This window comes from Antedon bifida, chromosome 4, assembly GCF_963402885.1.
Source record: "Antedon bifida chromosome 4, ecAntBifi1.1, whole genome shotgun sequence".
NCBI lineage: Eukaryota > Metazoa > Echinodermata > Crinoidea > Comatulida > Antedonidae > Antedon > Antedon bifida.
In genome coordinates this window covers 7943774-7967328 of record NC_136229.1, presented here as the reverse complement: position 1 = coordinate 7967328, position 23555 = coordinate 7943774, and the positions used below count along the sequence as shown (strand labels likewise).

General features: G+C 31.5%; 1 protein-coding gene across 4 annotated transcripts in view; it reads right to left on the bottom strand.

The window, feature by feature from the left end:
• LOC144840127 (cytidine monophosphate-N-acetylneuraminic acid hydroxylase-like) overlaps positions 1–23555 on the bottom strand; it is a 136606-nt gene that overhangs the window by 101708 nt on the left and 11343 nt on the right. The window contains exons 7-16 of one of the 4 annotated variants that reach the window (XM_078695800.1): positions 15231–15312; positions 14020–14157; positions 8027–8162; positions 7237–7374; positions 6715–6762; positions 5869–5995; positions 4785–4907; positions 3912–4027; positions 3244–3377; positions 1136–1207 (exon numbers count right to left, since the gene is read on the bottom strand). In XM_078695800.1, coding sequence (XP_078551926.1) covers positions 1164–1207; positions 3244–3377; positions 3912–4027; positions 4785–4907; positions 5869–5995; positions 6715–6762; positions 7237–7374; positions 8027–8162; positions 14020–14157; positions 15231–15312 — 1086 coding nt within the window. In that variant the 3' untranslated portion in view covers positions 1136–1163. Of the gene's footprint in view, positions 1–1135; positions 1208–3191; positions 3378–3911; positions 4028–4784; positions 4908–5868; positions 5996–6714; positions 6763–7236; positions 7375–8026; positions 8163–14019; positions 14158–15230; positions 15313–23555 lie in introns of all 4 variants that reach the window. The other 3 variants (XM_078695801.1, XM_078695799.1, XM_078695798.1) reach the window with 3 other exon arrangements.

The window sequence follows — 23555 nt, the reverse complement described above, 5'->3', positions numbered from 1 at the left end:
CTTCTACAAGGTGTAAGAAAAACAAAAGCAATTTGAAAAGGATGAATGAAATTAAAAATAGAAAAAAACCAAAAGTAAAGTTAAAAATTGTTTCAACAAGGACACACTACTGAAGCTAGAAAAAAGGTTAGATGATTTGGGAAAATAGATCTAGAAATAACATAGTTCTATGGGGTGTGCCTGAAGGCTTGGAAAACCCCTTTATTTATTTTTAGATATCCTTAAATCGATAAATATATAGAAGTTGAAGTCGAGCGCATTATAGACCTATGGAAAAATTATCCTGTGCTCCAGCCGCTTCCAGGTCAACACCATGGCCTATTCATGTAAAACTCCTTTGGTACACGAACAGATATTTGAACATTTAGAATTTCTTTAAATGGTGTTCAACTTTAGAATAATTTATCGTTACAATGGTACCTCTTCAAGTTTATAAATAAAGTTAAAATATTAAGTTTAATGTTAGCCCTTGATCATTATATTTCTTTTATAAAGTTGTTTCTTTCTTATTCAATTATTGTTGTTAGATCAAATATCCATTGACTAATTTATTTTTGTGACAGATGACGTTATTTTTTGGGTCCTTTTTAAATATTGTTAGAATATATAATTGTTATAGTGTTTCAATTTTAGTGGCTGAAAAGAACAATGCGTGTTAAATATGTTGTTTGTGGTACACCATGTATGTAGTTTTAAAAAGAAAGAATGCTTTCTCACTCATTTTCATTTTTTTATTCGACACAATCGACACAATTGGTTGCGAAAGCATCAATATGCGGCATAACATTTGAACCCCTCCCAAGGAAGATTGGAGTATATTGATCGAAAAGTCGAGTAACGCAACAGTTTTATTCAGAACAACATACGTGGTGTACCGCAACATATTAATTTCACCATGTAAAGCAAGTCAAACAAGTATGCAGGGTTAGAAATTATTGGTAAATTGTAAAGGTTGCCCTATTTGGAAAATAGATCCTAAAACCTAAACCTCCATAAACTGTATTATGTAAGTTAATATTAATTAAAGACACATTCCCTATAAACATAGGGAATGGGACTTTTAAGTAGGCAGGAGAATCCCCTTTTTGGTGCCTTGAAGGCTAAGCTACTGCTTTTAAGCACAAATTTACTTTACCTCATACAGTAGTGTATCCAGTATGGTATCAGAGCAAAGACTCCTTTACTACAAGGCATGACAGAGTACTACCTGTGCAACCAACCACATTACTTTTTTTTAATGAACAAAGCAATTTTGCAAAAAAATGTAATAGTAGGCCTAAATTTTTCATTTCATTTCATTTCATTTCATTTATTTCACTATCATCATCGCAGCCTTAGCTGAATTACAAAGATATTTACATTTTCTCAATATTAAAATTTGTATAAAAGTATAAAACCAATGATAATTATATATAAAAAAGGAGGCAATTTACACAAGAAATACAATACAGGAACATTCAACAAGTTTAGCATTAAAATATTAAAATAGAAAAAAAAAAACACCAAAAAGGACCAATAAGAATTGCATAGCTGTACTGGGTGATATATAATGATTATTCATTTAGAAGCGAGATAAGGTATGGTATTGCACTTTTTCTATATCTTTCAACTCTGCATTTGGGTTGTTGATACTTTACACGTCTTAGTTTCATGTTACTTACATTCTTCACTGGAAACCATTTTCCAAAATGAATACTTTTTGAACAATTCAGAGCAAACTTATAGCATAGATTACGCCTTCTATCAGATAAAGTGTCTAAAGAAAGATCATTGAGTGCTTGGTCATAACATATGTAGTCATTACACAATATTATTCTGCAAGCCCTTTTTTGGACAGATTCTATCATATCACTTTGTTTCTTAGTAAGACTAGAATGCCATACTGGGACAGCATATTCAACACTTGGTCTTATGTAACTCTTAAATACATCTACAAGATCAAATTTCGGAAGATTGAACTTTCTTAATCTACACAATATATGCAGACGTCTGCTGGCTTTGGATACAATTTCTTTAACATTACGGTCCCATTTGAGGTTGGCTTGTATCCATAAACCTAGTAACTTAGTTTCATTAACGATTTCAATTGTAGCATTACCAATCAAAAGGGGTTCATGTTCATATTGATTTCTTTGAAAGTTAAAATACATAGTTTTACATTTAGTTGGGTTAAGTTTTAGTTTGTTTTCATTAGACCATACATTCAGTAAAGCAACATCATTCTGAATTGAGGAAATTTCATCCTTTTTTACTATCTGTCCTATGCACAAATCATCTACATATTTCCAAGTTTTACATGGCGAGTCTTGCATGGCATCATTAATTAGAGCAAGAAAGATCATAGGCCCAAGGAGTGTGCCTTGAGGGACGCCACATGTTAGATTAACACTCATTGATAATGTGGATTTATAGCGTACTTGTTGGGTTCTGTTTGACAAAAAGCTAATTAACCACGGTACAATTTCAGGTCTACAGCCAAGTGTTACTAATTTAGAAACTGCTATTGTGTGGTCAACACAATCGAATGCTTTACTAAAGTCAGTTAAAACTAACTGACCAACAGATTTGGGAATGTTACTACCTTCATAGAACACATTTAGTAGATCAACCAAATTATGGGTTGTAGAAAAGTGTTTACGGCAACCATATTGGTTGTTATCAAGATTTTTCTCGATATCTGTTAAGAGCCATTTTTTAATGAAGCCCTCAGCTACCTTAGCTAGGATACATGTAAGCGAGATTGGTCGAAATTTGTCAACCCTAGTACAACCATTTTCTTTGGGAACCGGAGTAACAATAGCATATAAACATGTTTATCATTTTTAATGAGCCAAGTTGCTTCATTTTTGTCTCTTGGTCAGTTCTTGTATACTCCTCAAAACATGTGCTGTATGCCTCTTGCCTTCTAGCCTTTCTAATGAAGTTGTAGGCCTAGTTAGCAATTGAAACTGAGCCTCCCCACACAAAAAAAAAACACAACCCTTTTTAATACTACCAAGGGTATGGCTGGAGGTAGATTTGGGGCTTGTTTGCAACACTGGAATTGGAAGCTGGACATTTTAGACATGGCAGAACATGCATGATACTATCACAAATGCAGAAAACGGTATTGAAAAAAAATGGTGGCCACTAGATTTTGATAAGGGCGATTAACATTTATTTTTTGGTAGCCCTGCTGGCTCCCGAGATTTAATTTCTAACCCTGCACATTGTGTAAAATAGTTGTAAAGCAGTAAGGATTACCTTTAAGAGCTTCTAATCCACCAGATGGCTTCCATACAGTTTTTCTCTCCGCTCCTTTGGCACGTTGTTGCTCAAGAAACTTATCCCAACGTGGTAGATCTTTCTTCAAAAGAATCTGCATGTGGTTCCAAAATCTGGAAAAAAAACATTGCAGCTTAATGTGAATAATGTAAGTTTAGAACTTTCTCATTCTTATTCTAATCTAAGGTTGACATGACAGTGCAACGGATGCTATGAGATCAGTACAATGGCTTCTGATTTCAGTCAGTTTAAAGACACTAGACTTTTTTTTTACCTAATTTAAGGTGACGCACTACATTTTATGTAAAAATATAAATACTATATGGACCTATTGCGATATTTTTTTCCGTCTTTAAACGGTTAAAAATGTGAAAAATAAGTAGATTCTAATAATTTTAGCGGCCTGCTATAAATCCCAACATGCATCGCGCTCGGATTGATATTTTCATATTGTGATGTAATGCACCCACTTCGACCAATCTTTAATCAATTTATTTAACCAATTGTCATTAACACTGGTGTGCTGTGGGCATGGAGACAATCCTGTGCCACAGAAAGTGCACAGTAAATCTACTAATTCTACCAGGGAAGAGTTAACTCTTCAATTTTTTCAATTTTACCAAATAACAAAAATAAATGATAGTTACAGATAATGGAAAGTATCCGGTTCTCGGGAGATTCGATTGTTGAATCCGATGTAGAGGTTGTCCCAAAACAGACCATGTACAACAGTCTCTCGATGAACACCCATTCGATTCTTCATCTAAAAATAAATTAATAATTAAAACCAATTATCAGTTTAAATTGTTTAAAGGTTTGCATGGCCGTTTGCATAAACACTAGTAAAGTAAGGTTTGTGTACAGTGTAAACCATGTGCTTCCAAAAAGATATAAAAGTTTAGAATAGTGACTGGGCATTCATATCGAGACGGTAGATGAAAGGCGACGATCATTTAATACAAAACATTCATCTGTGCGTGTATAAGCTAAGTACAATGAGACCTTCATTTTATGTACGGTACAGGACCAAAAGACATACCTAAAACATGGCATTTGTAAAATCCATGTTGCTTAAATTGACCCCTAAATACATAGATCGTAGCTAAAAAGGCTGCCACGTTTGCCTATTTTACTTACAGCATGCTGACTAATCTAGGCCTAGCTGTCAGGCCTAACTATAAAAGTATATGCAGGCTGTGTGATGTTTAAATAAAAAATCAATGTTCTTGTTTTTTTCTATCAGTAAAAACAGTCGCTGCTGTAGGAGGAATGTCTGTGTGTGGCATGTGTTTGTTGTTAAATTGCACCTCAATGTAAGAAAATAACACACTAAAAATGATGACGTCATCGGTCATATTATGCCTACGTAAAATCCAGGGAATGTATAATCAGGGTATGTAAAACCAAGTTTTTAATGTATACAACATTTTGCTCCATTATCTGGACTATATTTGGGCTACAATGCTTGATCTGAGCAATCTGCCGCCATTTTGAAACTTTTCTACAATAAAAAAACTTACTTCAAGGTAGCTATGCTCTCGTTGTGGTCTTTCTGTTGGATATGTTGGTTTTCTACCATTAAAATCAACAAGAAAATCATAACCACCTTCGATTGGTTCAAAATTATCGTCCGTCTCAATCATCTGAAACAAAAAAAACCAAATTAAAGTAAAAAAACCAAACACTCTTGATCAAGACTAAATCTTGCTTTCCACAATTTAATCACATGAATCAAACATCCCTGAACTGTGATTGGTTGGAAATGGATATAAATATGCAGCGACAAACTCACCCTTTTCAATCCGCCTAGTGGAAAATTGTATCACATAGTATAAAAGAATATGGGACCTTTGGTAATTTAATTTCCTGCTATATAAGCCAAAAGTATTATTCTTTGGTATCGAGAGAGTTGACAGAATTAAATATTGTAGTTTAAATTACACCTATATAGATTTCTGTTATTTGATTGGACGATTGTGAGTCACATGATAAAAAGTAAGAGCCCTATCAATCGTTACACATAGAGTGGTGAATTCAGATTTTTACTTAATGACAGTATAACAACATTGCTTTGCTTTTGTGCATGCTCCAGGGAGAGCGCAGGCAGTGAATTACTATCAACAGGTTGAAGACCGGCAACTACGCGCAACCACTCATAACAACAAGAAGAAAGGGCGATCAATATCTGGTTTTGCTCTGTCGTGAGTGACGATGACATTATTAAATTACATGATGATGCAGGCTCAAAAAACAATTCAAATATGCAGTAAGTAGGCTATAGAAGTAAATAGATGATCTTTAGATGTTATAAAAAAAAAAAAAAATTAGGTATCCTATACTTGCGTTTCAATCTGAATCAAATGTGCCAATGTTCAAATAAAATTATTATTTCCACCACATTTTGAATCATAAATTTAAGGACATTGTTATTTTTAATTATATGATACTTCAACACAAACAAATAAGTCAAAAATGACAGGGTGGGAAAACATACATCCATGCTTTCTAAACTACTGTGGAAAAATTAAGAAAAAGTGTCGTTTGATTTGAACCTCAGACCATGCGATTGGAAAGCAAGCGTGTCAATGAGCCATTTCAACTTACCCTAATGACAAGGTTATATTCGTTAAATCCTGTCCAATTATAATAAAATTGAATCCACTCTGGGTATGCGAAAATTTCGTTGTCATAATTCTTGTTGATTTGATTTACATACAGGTCAAAATCCCATCTGAATAAAACACAACAAACATTCATAACTATAATCATGCTACATAATATGCATATTATATGAGTGCAAAATAATTTAATGAGGTGAAAATACCCTCATAAAATTATTTATTCTATTGCACGAATATAATATACAAATATTTACCGGAGTTAGGGGCATGGTTACAAATATAGCCAAAGGTGGTCTGGAGATAATACTATATCCGAAGGATAGTATATCTCCAGAACACAGAGGGCTATATTTTTTACCATGCCCCGATGAAAGCCTAGTAAATATTTGATTTTATATATGGTACCATCAGAGAAGAGTGAAATTACTTAATCTCTTCCATGGTAGCACGCAATTCGACTGCAGGCATAACATGTACTTAGTTGGAGTAGGCCTAGCTTGTAATGCCACAGTTTTGCTGCGAAGAAGCAAACAACAAAAAGGCCTACAACACACCTGCTTTTTTTTAACAACAGGCTAAGCCAAGGACTAAATTATTTGAAAAGGCATGTTGCTTGTTTTTCAAACATGATCAGTCCACAGCCTAGCCTGATGTCATGTATGCAAATGCTATCATAAGGCTTGGTAAATTGTACATTAATGAATTCTACTACAAATAGAAATATGTGTTGGGGGTGAAGTGGGGGCATTTATTCAAAGGGATGTTTATTCAAAGTGGGGAATTTATTTGAATATAAATACAGTATATAAAATAAATGCTAGCTACATACCTGTCTTTCATTACTTTTGTACCTTTCTTTGGGTAAGTCACATAATCACTGAAATTTGTAAAAATAATAAGGGTATAAAGCTCTGTCTAAACTATCAAACTAGTTTGAAAAAAAAGGTGTGATGTTCCCAAATATGGACATGATAATGTCATATTTGGGCATATCACTACCATATTTGGGAACATCAAAAGTTTGATAGTGTAGACAGAGCTTAAGACAAACATCTGACTGGCCAAGATGTTTCCTAATGAAGCTTTTGATTTGAGACAACCTACCACTTAGGTTGTTGTACAACCTGTACATTGCGGTAGATCATCACCTGTATTTTTACCCTTTTTATGATATTTTAATGATTATTTTGTTATTATTATTTCTATTTTAATCTCCCTTTTTTTAGTGCTAATTTTAACCATTTTAAGATATTGACAATTAGTTTTTTTGTTTATGTTTTTACATTGTTATCTGTGACAATTTACAGCAATGTGTCAAATGGCCAATTAAAATTAAAAAGTAGTGCATTACCTTTCACCTGTGATAGCTTTTGCTAAATCAAGTACGGATCCTGGTTCAGGGGTCCAGGTGTTAATGTCAGGGGAGTATTGTTTGATTAGATTATTCAGAGTAGCAGGTCCATTTTTAAAATTTGTTTCTTTGACGTATCTGAAAAAAAAAGGTTTATTTAAAAGATAAAAATTACTTAGCGACAATGATGAAACAAAAGACATTACAAAAGCTCTGCTTATAAAAATCGCAAGTTTTAGGTATCTTTACTCTTTAAATAGAATCTATTGAGTATTTTGGTTTTTGTAAAAGGTTTTGTTCTTATGTAAAAAAAAATATTTACATGCTTATGAAAAAAAGGTATTTTATTTATGACCGTTATTAATAACCTTCTTGTTGGTTGCATAGTATTTCCTTGAAATAAAATAATTGTGAAATTATTTTACATAAACTATTTATTTTTTCTTCAGTATAAAATATATTACAATTTACAATGCTTTTGTTTTGGATCAAATAAATGGTCTTCTCGATTCGGTTTCAGTTTCTGGCCTTAATTTATTCAATATTTTAAGGGATCATGTAAAAATTATTCTACTACTGTATCAACTACATTTTTTACTGATATGAATTTTGATGTTAGGTTGTTAATTGATGTAGAAGTTGATACTATAGTCACTGCAATACCATCAACAAATCTTGCTAGATAATTGCATAAACAAATAAAGAGTGAACACAGTTCAGTTACTGCAGTAACTGTAGAGTAGAATAGTTTTGACATGGTCCCTATAATAGAAATAAAGTAAATACTTACTTGTCTGATGGATGTGCTTCCACAAAGTAGCCAGCAAAAGGGCAGTAAACCTTAGGAGCAACATCTCTCACCACTTGAGTCTTATAATACAGCAGTTTCTTACGTTCGTTCTTAACAAACTTAGCTTTCCATTCCTCTGAAATATATAATTTTTCATGTGAAGTGAACGTAAAATCAAAACGGTACTGGGTATGATTAACTAGCATTCCTGCCCTCAACGAACGTCCATTCATAGAAGCTATTTTTCTTTGGTTTTTTTTCACTCAGGTTTTTCACAATAAAGTTTACATATAATATATTCGTTTTTTTTTAATTTTAAAGTAAAATCATTATTTTTTTATGTAAGTAGCTGTAAACAAAAGTCATAATATCCAAACAGGTTCAAGTTTATCCTAGACCATAGTTCTGGTGTTAAGTTCTGTGTACACTTATTAAATTGTATGTGACCAAAAAATGTGATGTGCCCATATATGGACAAAATGATGTTATATCACTACCATATTTGAGCATATCACTACCATATTTGAGCATATCACAAATATTTGTTTGGCACATCACACTTGTTGATAGTGTAGACAAAGCTTTATAACAGGTCTTCTCGAATAACTACTTAAAATGGAGGTCCACTGTACATATATGGTTCATGTGCCCTCCTAAAAACCCAGGACATCTATGAGTAGGGGTTATCCCAGTTATGGGGCCTGCTGTATCTGGTTCACCCTCACCTAATCCTAGTATAGCTTCTTTTGAGCTGTAATAGGGATTATCAAACCACTAAAAAAGAATAGATGAACATTATCATCTTCCTGTATAATGTGCAGAACGTGTTTCAATTTCAGCTTGAGCTTGAAACTTTGATTTGATTTTGGTCTTGTTTTATATTTTATAGTTTATTCTTCTGTTCTAATTTCCTTTTACTTTGATAACAGCTGAACAAAGGTTTTTTGAATTTGAATTGGGACAGATATCTGTTTACATAATATCATTATAGCAAACCCAACAATTAGAACATTTAATGAACATGTTGAGAAGTGTGTCATTTTAAACTACAGATGAATGAAGTCAATAACGAATTGATTATTATAATTATTCAAGTAAATTAGTAGGTTGTAATTTAATACGAACTGTCATAAGAAATAAAGCAACATTATTTTAGAGAAAATTTCTGCCTAGGGTAAATAAGTGATTGACTTGACTAAAATTAACTGTCTGCTGACACGTTATATAAACAAAATGAGGGGAGACTTAACTGACAGTAAATTTTGAAAAATATTTAAGTCTTGATTAAATATTATCCTATATTTTACAGGAAACAAAGACTACCATGGCTAACAGTTGTTGAATACAATCAAAGTACAGAGGAAATAACAAGAGTTCACTGATTTTATTTTATGCGCATTTCATGTAGCCTAAAAATGCCAAACAAAAGCAATGGTATGTGTTGCTGTTTAGGAGCTACAGGCTATTGCATTATCATATAACTTGTACTTTTTGCTAAGAAAATGTGTAAAGTTTAGAAATAATAGAATTCTTCTCATTTTGTTTATTCAACAAAAATTGCCTGAAGCCTACAAATGCAAATGTAATAATAATTCTAACTCCCCCAGGGCTACAGTATATTATAAATATAAACCATTGTTAGAGAAAATGCCGAACAAAAGCAATGGTATGTGTTGATGTTTTGGAGCTACAGGCTATTGCATTATCATATAACTTGTACTTTTTGCTAAGAAAATGTATTGTAACCAATGTTAGAGAAAATTTAAAGCTTTTAGAGAAATAATAGAATTCTTCTCCTTTTGTTTATTCAGCATTAAAATCTCTGAAGCATTCAACCTAAAAACAATAAATGCTGCTATTGTATGTATGTATACATTGTCATTACAATATAATGTTGAACCAATTGCTGAGAAATTTTAAAATAATATGGTAATACAATCTAGTACGGTAGTGTGCTTTAAAAGGGTTTCAGTGAAAAATCCCATTGAGGTTCTGTAAAAAGGCTTTGATATTAAGAATCTGGAATTGAATTTTGATTTACTACTGTACTGACAACAGCTATAACATAACATTTTCCAGACCTATTTTTCTGGTTCCGTCTTGTGTGCAATTGTTTCTGAACATTTTTATTTTTATAGCAGAAATAATCTTATAATACAGCAGTTTCTTACGTTCGTTCTTAACAAACTTAGCTTTCCATTCCTCTGAAATATATAATTTTTCATGTGAAGTGAACGTAAAATCAAAACGGTACTGGGTATGATTAACTAGCATTCCTGCCCTCAACGAACGTCCATTCATAGAAGCTATTTTTCTTTGGTTTTTTTTCACTCAGGTTTTTCACAATAAAGTTTACATATAATATATTCGTTTTTTTTTTATTTTAAAGTAAAATCATTATTTTTTTATGTAAGTAGCTGTAAACAAAAGTCATAATATCCAAACAGGTTCAAGTTTATCCTAGACCATAGTTCTGGTGTTAAGTTCTGTGTACACTTATTAAATTGTATGTGACCAAAAAATGTGATGTGCCCATATATGGACAAAATGATGTTATATCACTACCATATTTGAGCATATCACTACCATATTTGAGCATATCACAAATATTTGTTTGGCACATCACACTTGTTGATAGTGTAGACAAAGCTTTATAACAGGTCTTCTCGAATAACTACTTAAAATGGAGGTCCACTGTACATATATGGTTCATGTGCCCTCCTAAAAACCCAGGACATCTATGAGTAGGGGTTATCCCAGTTATGGGGCCTGCTGTATCTGGTTCACCCTCACCTAATCCTAGTATAGCTTCTTTTGAGCTGTAATAGGGATTATCAAACCACTAAAAAAGAATAGATGAACATTATCATCTTCCTGTATAATGTGCAGAACGTGTTTCAATTTCAGCTTGAGCTTGAAACTTTGATTTGATTTTGGTCTTGTTTTATATTTTATAGTTTATTCTTCTGTTCTAATTTCCTTTTACTTTGATAACAGCTGAACAAAGGTTTTTTGAATTTGAATTGGGACAGATATCTGTTTACATAATATCATTATAGCAAACCCAACAATTAGAACATTTAATGAACATGTTGAGAAGTGTGTCATTTTAAACTACAGATGAATGAAGTCAATAACGAATTGATTATTATAATTATTCAAGTAAATTAGTAGGTTGTAATTTAATACGAACTGTCATAAGAAATAAAGCAACATTATTTTAGAGAAAATTTCTGCCTAGGGTAAATAAGTGATTGACTTGACTAAAATTAACTGTCTGCTGACACGTTATATAAACAAAATGAGGGGAGACTTAACTGACAGTAAATTTTGAAAAATATTTAAGTCTTGATTAAATATTATCCTATATTTTACAGGAAACAAAGACTACCATGGCTAACAGTTGTTGAATACAATCAAAGTACAGAGGAAATAACAAGAGTTCACTGATTTTATTTTATGCGCATTTCATGTAGCCTAAAAATGCCAAACAAAAGCAATGGTATGTGTTGCTGTTTAGGAGCTACAGGCTATTGCATTATCATATAACTTGTACTTTTTGCTAAGAAAATGTGTAAAGTTTAGAAATAATAGAATTCTTCTCATTTTGTTTATTCAACAAAAATTGCCTGAAGCCTACAAATGCAAATGTAATAATAATTCTAACTCCCCCAGGGCTACAGTATATTATAAATATAAACCATTGTTAGAGAAAATGCCGAACAAAAGCAATGGTATGTGTTGATGTTTTGGAGCTACAGGCTATTGCATTATCATATAACTTGTACTTTTTGCTAAGAAAATGTATTGTAACCAATGTTAGAGAAAATTTAAAGCTTTTAGAGAAATAATAGAATTCTTCTCCTTTTGTTTATTCAGCATTAAAATCTCTGAAGCATTCAACCTAAAAACAATAAATGCTGCTATTGTATGTATGTATACATTGTCATTACAATATAATGTTGAACCAATTGCTGAGAAATTTTAAAATAATATGGTAATACAATCTAGTACGGTAGTGTGCTTTAAAAGGGTTTCAGTGAAAAATCCCATTGAGGTTCTGTAAAAAGGCTTTGATATTAAGAATCTGGAATTGAATTTTGATTTACTACTGTACTGACAACAGCTATAACATAACATTTTCCAGACCTATTTTTCTGGTTCCGTCTTGTGTGCAATTGTTTCTGAACATTTTTATTTTTATAGCAGAAATAAAGTCTCCTAATCCCTCCAAACACTAGAGGGTGCTAAATAATCATGTTATATTACACAGTTACACAGCTTCCTAGCATTGGATACATGTGATATAATCATAAATGTGTATACTCGTCTTGTCATGCATGTTCAAAACTTGTGGCTTCCTAAACATACTGTAGCATATTGACACTGGATTGTGAAATAGCCATAGCTGCCTCACTTTCTGCACGTAAACCTTACATTATACAATGAATGACAATGTATTATGATTCCATGTTCTACTAATCAAATAGACAAACTGATACACAACAGATAAATGGTAATTATTAAACATACCACATGCTATCGTTTTGTATACATAACACAATATAAACAAAGTAATCAAAATAACAGCAAATAAATGTGGGGTATATGATATTGTTAAGGATGTGAGTAGGATTTATGTAATGTTTGGAAACTATGACAGCAAATAAGTGTGGGGTATGATGAGGAGAATATGAGTAGAATTTTTATCTAATGGTTGTCTACTCTTCTCAACTAATAGACATCCTGTAATATGTACAGTTAGTGTGACAAGTGCTTGATGATGTTATAATATTACTGCATGTTTGTTTTAGAATAGCAGGATAACTCAAAAAGTTAGGACCACTCCATTACATTTTGGAGACAATCCGGACCACGGTCCCAATTCTGGACCACTTTATAATTTATGATTTGCAATTGTAAAACATAATTTGATTTAATGTACAAGTTTTTTTATCCAAACTCGCATACACATGCTTGTAGTGAAATTAGCCTACAATAAATCACACACAGCATTAGGACACACACGACAAAAAATATATATGTATTTCCGGAGAAATCTTATGTAGGAGAATTTTACAGTAGGCCTATGCACGCTTGGAGTGGCTTTCTAGTTTAGAATTGAATAGCACAATTGGTTTGAATAAATCTCTGGGACTATACCACTAGTGTGCTACTTTATTCTAAATATGAGATAGACTTTTATCTGATTAAGTTCAATCAATTACTAAATCAGGTTTGTAAAGATAGTAATATTGTTAAAGATGTATTGTCCCCCTGAAAAAATAATTCTTAAACATTTTTTTTTTGAATATTCCATTTTAATGTAACATACTAGTTATCCATTTTGACCAAAAATTGGATTGGAAAAAAAATGTATTTACAATCTATAATCGTTGATCAAGTGTAGGAGACATGGGCCTAGGCATACTACTATCTCTATACGGATGGTTCTCAGTAGGCCTAACCATCAATGGTTATTTTTATTTCAATATGACATGAATACGAAAAAGTTTACATGATAGACAATAAAGCAACTATAATCATATGAGGATCTATACTAGAAGAATAAATTATTCTTGTCACGTATAAGACATTTTTCAAATCCTAGTCAAAATAGCATTTTGGACTAGGCTGAAGACTTAGATCTACCTAATACCACGCCTACTTTCCGGAACATCATTTTATAGTCACTTTGGCTAGGCTGGTCCTAGCTTTGACAAATGCAACAAACATAAATGTAGTCAGTACTCAGCAGGATTTTTCCATCAAGATGATTGGTCAGTTCTTGCGTTTTAACGTTGTGATATCGCTGGACTGGATTCAACTCTTGCGATTGCCAACGATCGCGACTTGTAGCGGAGCACAGGTTACTGATAGTTAGATATTAATTTTCCATTCAGTAAAAGAAATACTTAACAGCATGTGACACAGAATTAACCAATGAAATTGCATTCATTTTTGTATTATAAAGTATGAAACAGTTAACTTACCTGTATATTTTCCACCCGAGAAAGTCATAGGAAAGCCAGAGGCACCACCAGCAAAGTCACTCATCATTACATCCACATTGTGTGGAAGTTTACCACCATTTGGATTCGTACAATCCACTGTATTTAAAATCAAATGACCTGTACAAAACAAATAAATATAATTTACAATCACAGCTTCTATCATATAAAATATTTTATCATCTAAAGCTCTGTCTACACTATCAAACTAGTTTGACAAAAAAGTGTGATGTGCCAAATATGGTAGTAATATACCCAAATATGGTAGTAATATGACAGCATGTCCATATTTTTTTGATAGTGTAGACAGAGCTTTACAGCTAAATCTTACATTACATTTTCTGATACATATCAAAATTAAATCAATGGTTCACAGGTATTGTTCGGGTTATAGGGCATGTTTGGATGGAATACTGTACTGTAGAACATTTTGATCCTCAGAAAAACCCATTCTCAAATATGTGTAAACATAGAACATATATTCTGGTCCTCATACATAAGCCCATCCCCAAATTTTAAATCCTTTCTATGCAGAATGATCTGTGTTGATTTAGAACATATCTGGTCCCCATATGTAAGCCCACCCCGCAAATATGAAGGTATGTGGATCTCATAAAACATTACATTTTGGTCCTCAGATATAAACCTTATACACACAATTATGTAGAAATTTCCAAGCAAAAGGACGTATTCTATATGGATATAGACCATTACATTTTGATATATTTAGATATGCTGTACAGTAAAACTAAACCTCATTAAAAATATGTGTAGTAACTATACATGAAGAAAGATGTGAATATAGAAAAAGATTAAATTTTATTTCCCAGAAGCCCACCTCCAAAATTTGATAAAACTGTGCCAGAAATTAGATAAAGGGACTAGTGCTGTTCCGCATACCACGCCGAGAGTGTTAAAGAGTCGCTATCCAATCAAGTTTGAACAATACCATGAAAGCCCCAGTGGTCTAATGGTTAGGACATCTGCATATCAAGCAGAAGGGTCCGGGTTCCAATCTCAGTTGCGGCGAATTGTTCTCATTCTCACAAATTTCCTCATCTTATCGTTTCAAAGTAATTAATATATTTTCAGTATATCCCATGTGGTTTAGGATTTGTTCTATGCCTGTAGTGTATATTATATTATAAAATGGTTACTATTTGAAAGCATACAAAAAAAGATTTTACTTATACCTTTATAATCTATGAGAAGGCAAGTATCCATATCAGGGTGAACCCCATCCATCATAATCATAAATCGCAAATCCTTGTTGACCTGTGATAGTAGAAGATTGTTTATATAGAAATATCACAGCAATGCAAAAAGCAACGCTATAAAAATCATTTTAAGAAATGAATATGTTAAGATATACATAAGAAATGAATATGTTCAGAAATACATAAGAAATAAATATGTTAAGAAATACATAAGAAATGAATATGTTAAGAAATATATAAGAAATGAATATGTTAAGAAATACATAAGAAATGAATATGTTAAGAAATACATAAGAAATGAAAATGTTAAGAAATACATAAGAAATGAATATGTTAATAAATACATAAGAAATGAATATGTTAAGAAATACATAAGAAATGAATATGTTAAGAAATACATAAGAAATGAATATGTTAGGAAATATATAAGAAATGTATATGTTAAGAAATACATAAGAAATGAATATGTTAAGAAATATATAAGAAATGAATATTTTAAGAAATACATAAGAAATGAATATGTTAATAAATACATAATAAATGAATATTTTAAGAAATACATAAGAAATGAATATGTTAAGAAATACATAAGAAATGAATATGTTAAGAAATATATAAGAAATGTATATGTTAAGAAATACATAAGAAATGAATATGTTAAGAAATACATAAGAAATGAATATGTTAAGAAATACATAAGAAATGAATATGTTAAGAAATACATAAGAAATGAATATGTTAAGAAATACATAAGAAATGAATATGTTAAGAAATACATAAGAAATGAATATGTTAAGAAATATATAAGAAATGAATATTTTAAGAAATACATAAGAAATGAAAATGTTAAGAAATATATAAGAAATGAATATGTTAAGAAATACATAAGAAATGAATATGTTAAGAAATATATAAGAAATGAATATTTTAAGAAATACATAAGAAATGAATATGTTAATAAATACATAATAAATGAATATTTTAAGAAATACATAAGAAATGAATATGTTAAGAAATATATAAGAAATGAATATGTTAAGAAATACATAAGAAATGAATATGTTAAGAAATACATAAGAAATGAAAATGTTAAGAAATACATAAGAAATGAATATGTTAATAAATACATAAGAAATGAATATGTTAAGAAATACATAAGAAATGAATATTTTAAGAAATACATAAGAAATGAATATGTTAATAAATACATAATAAATGAATATTTTAAGAAATACATAAGAAATGAATATGTTAAGAAATACATAAGAAATGAATATGTTAAGAAATATATAAGAAATGTATATGTTAAGAAATACATAAGAAATGAATATGTTAAGAAATACATAAGAAATGAATATGTTAAGAAATACATAAGAAATGAATATGTTAAGAAATACATAAGAAATGAATATGTTAAGAAATACATAAGAAATGAATATGTTAAGAAATATATAAGAAATGAATATTTTAAGAAATACATAAGAAATGAAAATGTTAAGAAATATATAAGAAATGAATATGTTAAGAAATACATAAGAAATGAATATGTTAAGAAATATATAAGAAATGAATATTTTAAGAAATACATAAGAAATGAATATGTTAATAAATACATAATAAATGAATATTTTAAGAAATACATAAGAAATGAATATGTTAAGAAATACATAAGAAATGAATATGTTAAGAAATATATAAGAAATGAATATTTTAAGAAATACATAAGAAATGAAAATGTTAAGAAATACATAAGAAATGAAAATGTTAAGAAATACATAAGAAATGAATATGTTAAGAAATGAATGGCAAATGGATGTTTCAAGAAATGAATATGGTAGGAAAAGAATATGTTACGAAGTGAATATGTTCTAGTAATAAAAAAAGACTAAAAAGTAACTATTTCTCCCCCAAAAAAATTATAACCAGAAATTAACATTAACTCCTTTTGAATGTTTAACTACCAATAAGAAACATCTACTAGTACTTCATACCTGTATACTATACTACTTTTGTACAAATATAAACCAAAATGCCTAAAAAAACTGAGTAGACATTTACAATTTATAATTTAATAACCAGAAAACCAGTAGGTTAAAGATACAATAGGATTTGAACAGATCAATAAAGTATACATGTAAGTATATGAATACCACTACTGAATGGTATGAAAAACAAACATTTGATAAATCATAATAGCCCATTAACTGTTTAGTGTAGGTAGAGGAGACAGTAGGATTTGGACAGATCAATAGGGTAAACAAAGTTAAACCAGGGAAGAGTTAAATTACTCTTCCCTGGTTAAACCATAGTACACAATAAGAAGTAGAAGTCATTTTACAGTAGGTTAAGGAGACAATAGGATTTGGACAGATCAATAGGGTAAACAAAGTTAAACCATAGTACACAATAAGAAAATACACTTGACATAAGCTACAAGCATACAGTAAAGCATACGTCCAAAATACGTTATGAAGTTCGCTACACGTCGCAAAAGCTCGCGTTGATTTAAGCATTATTGTAAGTATTATTACTGGAATTCAAGTTTGGAAGATTTGTAAGATTTTGACTCTACAAAATCTTAGGCTGTGACCAAAAAATCTAGCTTTCTTACAAGCCAAGCATTCAGGGAACAAAGCCAATACAAACACCTTCTGCGATCTGCTTTGTTTCAAGTAAGCTATCTCGAAAAAGCTAAGTTTCAAATAGGTATTGTTTCATCAGCCTATATCTTTAATTCCATTTATAATCTACTTCAATGTATCATCAATAATGCAATCAAAGGAAAAACAACAGTTGGAAACAATAAGTAACACTAGTAATGTTGATAACTCTATAGTTATACAATCGCAAAACTTATCAAATATGGATATTCCAACTACTAGTAGCGATACTACAATCACCAGACCTGTTACAGCATCTCAAACAAGTTTAACATCATCGAAAATTAAATGTTTAGAAGGCTGTCAGTATGTAAATATTGACAAAGGTAAGCCACTTGAATGTGCTTTATGCCAAGAACATTTTCATAAGATTTGTTTGAATATCAAAGCTTCGTCGAATCCTAAAGTATGGATATGCCCACTTTGCAAGGAAATACCACAGGCAATGAAAACACTCATGAGGCTTCATTCAGATCATGAATCAGTGATAATGGATCTAAATAAGGAAATTACACGCTTGTCTAACGTTGTCAGTGAACAGTCAGTTAAAATAGAGAACCTTCAGATTGAGCTTAATCAACAAGGACCAAATAGCAATCCCTGTTGGAGGCCCGCGCCATTAATTAACAATTCAAATGTTAAGCCAATGAGTTCTCGAAAATCAGATCAGATTAAGGATAAGAAGGTACTGCAGAACAAAGGAAGTTCAAAGCCATCACAAAGCACAGGAAATGCACTACCATCACAAAACAAAGGAAATGCCAATGCACAAAAGATATATGATACGTTACTAATTGGTGACTCAATGATTAGAGACGTCAATGAAAGAGGGTTGAAATGTACCAAAGTAAAATGCATGCGTGGTGCTAAATCTACAGACGTACATAATCAACTAAAAGATGCTGGCGAGTTCCAAACTATTATTATACACGTGGGAACCAATGATTGCAACTCGGATAACCAAGTTGAACTTGGTATCAATCAGTATACTGAAATGGTTGAAAATCTAAGTCAACTACACCCCGGATGTAAGTTAGTCTTATCTACTGTATGCCCTAGGTTGGACAAGACCGATCATCAACAACGTGTCAATAGGTTTAATGCAAACATCAGGCAAATTGTGGATTCCAATGAGAATTGTTCAATTATTGATCATAATGAATCATTTAGGCTACTTAATGGAAATATTATCAAAAGAAACCTGAATAGTGGAGGATTACATCTTTCCAAGGATGGAACTCATGTTCTACTTCACAACATCAATGCCGTTCACAGTATCATTCCTGATTTGACCAGGAAAAGCAGACCTACATTCACAAGATCGCATCATCACCAGCGAGTTAAGAACAGCCATTCAGCTAGATCATCAAAGAGGGAATCAGCGCAAGATATATCAAGACCGTCTGCACACGACCAATGTGACACCGACATCTCAGGTAGCTATTATCCTGTCTATGGAATGCAGACTATTAATTACAGAAATTCTGGCCGTCGCAATTCTCACTGCTCCAAATGTGGTCTTATGAACCATGAAACAAGAAATTGTTTCCATAATGAGCCAGTGTATTGTAACATTTGCCACAAACATGGACACAATAATTTAAATCGTTCAACATAGGACAACGCCAGCAATGTAGATATTAATATCGAAACGCCAAACATTTATAGCATCCTACCTGATGAACTTAACAATGAACTAAACATCGATATACATCCTCGAGCTCCAAAGCGACAAACAAAACACCGAAGAGGAGGTAGAAAGAAAAGGAAAAATATACCTGTAGGTAAAAATAGCCTAAATATATGTTTTAATAATATTAACTGCTTAAGCAAACATAGGATTTATGAAATTGAAAAATTTATATATAGTAAGAGTATTGATATACTTGGTATTGCTGAAACACACTTAAAAGAGAGCAACGCAATCTCTATTAAAGGTTATAACTGGGTTGGGAAAGAACGTAACGGGAAGAAGGGAGGTGGTATTGGGTTATTCCTGTCAGACAAAATAGTGGTTACATCTGAAAATGTTTTAAACTGTATAGATGATGATTTTGAAAGATTATGGGTAAAAGTTAGCGTAGATAAGGTACCATTATACATTTGTGTTGCATATTTCCCGGTCCAGGGAGTAAACAATGATTTGACTGACGATCTATACGCCCAACTGCTCTCTGAAATAATTAGAATTGAAGAGAAGGAAATGAATCCTCTTATTCTACTTCTAGGTGATTTTAACGCACGGATTGGTGATTCCATATATATCGGAGACCCCGTAATAAACTCAAATGGGGAAAGGCTAATACAATTTACTAAAAACGCTAATTTAACTAACCTTAATAGTACTATTTTTTGTGAAGGTAAAATAACATGGCAAAGAAATAATCAACAAAGCACGATAGACTACATGTTATGCTCAAAATCCTTAATAAATTATGTAAATAAACTAATTATTGATGAGCATAGACAATTTAGTTTTGGGAGTGACCATTGTGTGTTATGGTTAACACTAAATAATCTTAACATAAGTAGTCAACAGACAAGTAATCAAAATAAACCAATTTGGGATATTAAACATAACCAAGATTATTCCTTTTATCAACAAAAAGTTGAAGAAAAATTTAATGACTGGAATGTTAGTAACGAAAAGAATATCGATACTACATGGGATTTGTGGAAGGAAAAAATTATCGAGGCAGCCACTGAAGGTATCGGAATTAGACGTGTAAATAATAAAAACAAACCATGGTTTGACAAAGAGATAGACGATGCCATCAAAAAAAGGAAAATCGCGTCGCGAGAACACAGAACATGGGTTAAAAATAATAAAATTGCTAATAGGAACTGTACTGATAATAATAACACAAATAATACTATGAATTATGATAATGGCGTTACACTGTGGGAGCATTATAAAGAGACACAGAAACATGTTAAGCAACTTGTTGCTCAGAAAATCACAGAAAAACGTGTTAGCAAATCTATTGAAATTGCAAACAAAGGTGGTAAATCTTGTAAAGACTTTTGGAAAGTGCTAAAAGGCAATACAAATAACAGTAAAAATATTCAATGTATTAAATCAAGAGACTCTGGTGAAAACATTGTCGAAAAAGGGAAAATGAATGAGGTTGTAAAAGATTACTGGGAAAATCTTGGCAAAGCCAATATGAATCTTAATGATTGCGGTACTTACCTTACAAGTCGTTTTGTTAATAATATTAGAAATCAAGCAAAAACAAATTGTACATATGATAAAGATGTTGACGAAAATTGTTTGTATGATGTTAAGATAGATTATGATATTGTAAAAGAGGCTATCCTAATGGCAAAGAATAATAAGTCACCAGGTCTAGATAATATAACAAATGAATTAATTAAGAATGGTGGCGAAAAGCTAATCAGATCTATATTAGACCTATTTTTACAAATTTTAAAACTAGAACAAATACCAAGCGAGTGGAATATTAGTGTAATTGTTCCTATTTACAAAAAAGGGGATCGCAATGATCTAAATAATTATCGAGGGATATCGTTAACCTCTTGTATATCCAAAATTTTTAATAGGATAGTTGCCAAAAATATCTCTCTCTATCTTGAAGACAATGCTATTCTTTCGGAAGTCCAGGGAGGCTTTCGACCTTCGTATAGATGCGAAGATCATATCTTTGTTTTAAAGAGTATAGCAACTTGTCGCTTACAACAGGGTAAGCATACATACATGGCCTTCTTGGACTTCCGAAAAGCATTTGATAGTGTATGGAGAGACGGCTTAATGAAATCAATTTGGAATACAGGAATAAGAGGAAAGGTATGGAGGATGATTGATAAGCTTTATGCTAATGTTAAAGGTAAAGTCTCCTCTGGTATAATTGATACAGATATTTTTGATATTGATCAAGGAGTAAAACAAGGGTGCGTTTTATCACCTGTTCTATTTAGCATCTACATAAATGAGTTTACCAAAATGTTAAGATCCAAGGATATAGGTATTAGAGTAAATGATACATGGATGGGTAGCCTTTTTTGGGCTGATGATATTGTATTATTAGCTAACAATGAACTGGAAATGAAAAGAATGTTAGACCTTGCAGGAAATTTTGCTAAGGAATGGAAATTATGCTTTAATTTTGAAAAGTCAAATATACTGATAACTGGTAAACGTGTTGATAAAGTAAGACAATGGAAATTAGGTAATGGCTTTATATCTGAAACTGAATCATATAAATATCTCGGTGTACATATTTCTCGTAAATTAAATGACCATATACAAATTGAGAATGTTATAAAAAAAGGTCAAAGATTAATAGCGTACGTTAAATCAATTATCAGTAGCTTTGATAACTTTAACAGAGTATATTATGGGGATACTCTGTGGAGATCGATAGTTCTCCCATCTATCAACTATGGTTGTTCAGTATGGTGCTCTTTAAGTAGAATAGATGTAGATAAACTAGAGCGTCTCCAGCTCCAAATGGCGCGTTATATCTTAAAAGCACCTCGAAATACACCTTGTGCCGCCTTATATGGAGAGCTTGGTTGGTCTCCAATTACCGAGATTCATAACGCTCTTCGTATGAAATACTTCCATAGAATTATAAAGATGGAAAACTATCGATGGCCAAAAATTATGTTTATTGGAATGCTACAACTTAATTGTGAATTTAAAGACTTAAGGTATAAGTTTCTATCTTGTATAAATGATATTCTCTTGAAGTGTAATTGTGAATCCAAAAATATTTTCACCACTCTCTCAAATTATAAAGAAGTCTACTTTCCAATTTCTGAAATCTTAAGAAAACTTAACTCTATAATGATAGATGAATGGAGAATTGAATTACAAAATAAATCAAGTCTCCACATCTATGAAACATTAAAATCAAAACCTGGACTTGAAAACTACTTAATTGATAAAACTAATTTTGAAGGTGCTGCATTAAAATTTAAAGCTCTTTCAAATACTCTACCTTTGAATGATAGAACTGCAAATTGGAATATTGATAATAATAAAAAATGTAAATTATGCGGTACAAATTCGGACGAAGACATCCATCATTTCATCCTTAATTGTCCAGCTTTAAATAATATACGTAATCAGGAATTATTTAATTTATATGTGGATATGTATAGAAATGGCAGCAAAGATATGTTTGATACTTTTTATACTTCTCATGAAAATGACAAACTTAAATATATTTTGGGATACTCAGATAATTTAATTGATGAAGAGTGTGAAAATATTTTGGATAGTTTTTGTAAAAGATACCTAAAACAAGCATGGAAATTTCGAAATGATTCATTGAATTCCATGACTCAATAACAATGTTATCTACATTGCTACATTAAGTAAATTGAAAAAAAGTGGGGGAGGGGGAAGGAGGGGGGTTGGTGGGGTTTTTCGTAATAAGCTGTGTTTATCAGTTTATTTTATTTAATACACTTTACTATATCTTGTTTTGTATTCATTTGTGTAAAGTAATGATCTACTGTATGTATCGATGTAAATTGGGGTGGGGGAGGGGGGTCGGGGGTTGGGTAGGATAGGGGTTGATAGTTGCTTTTGCCTTTTTTTTTTTACTTTTCTGTTAATTGTTATATTTTATATTGTGAAGGATGCACCTTTGTGCTAAGTGTGCCACCGATC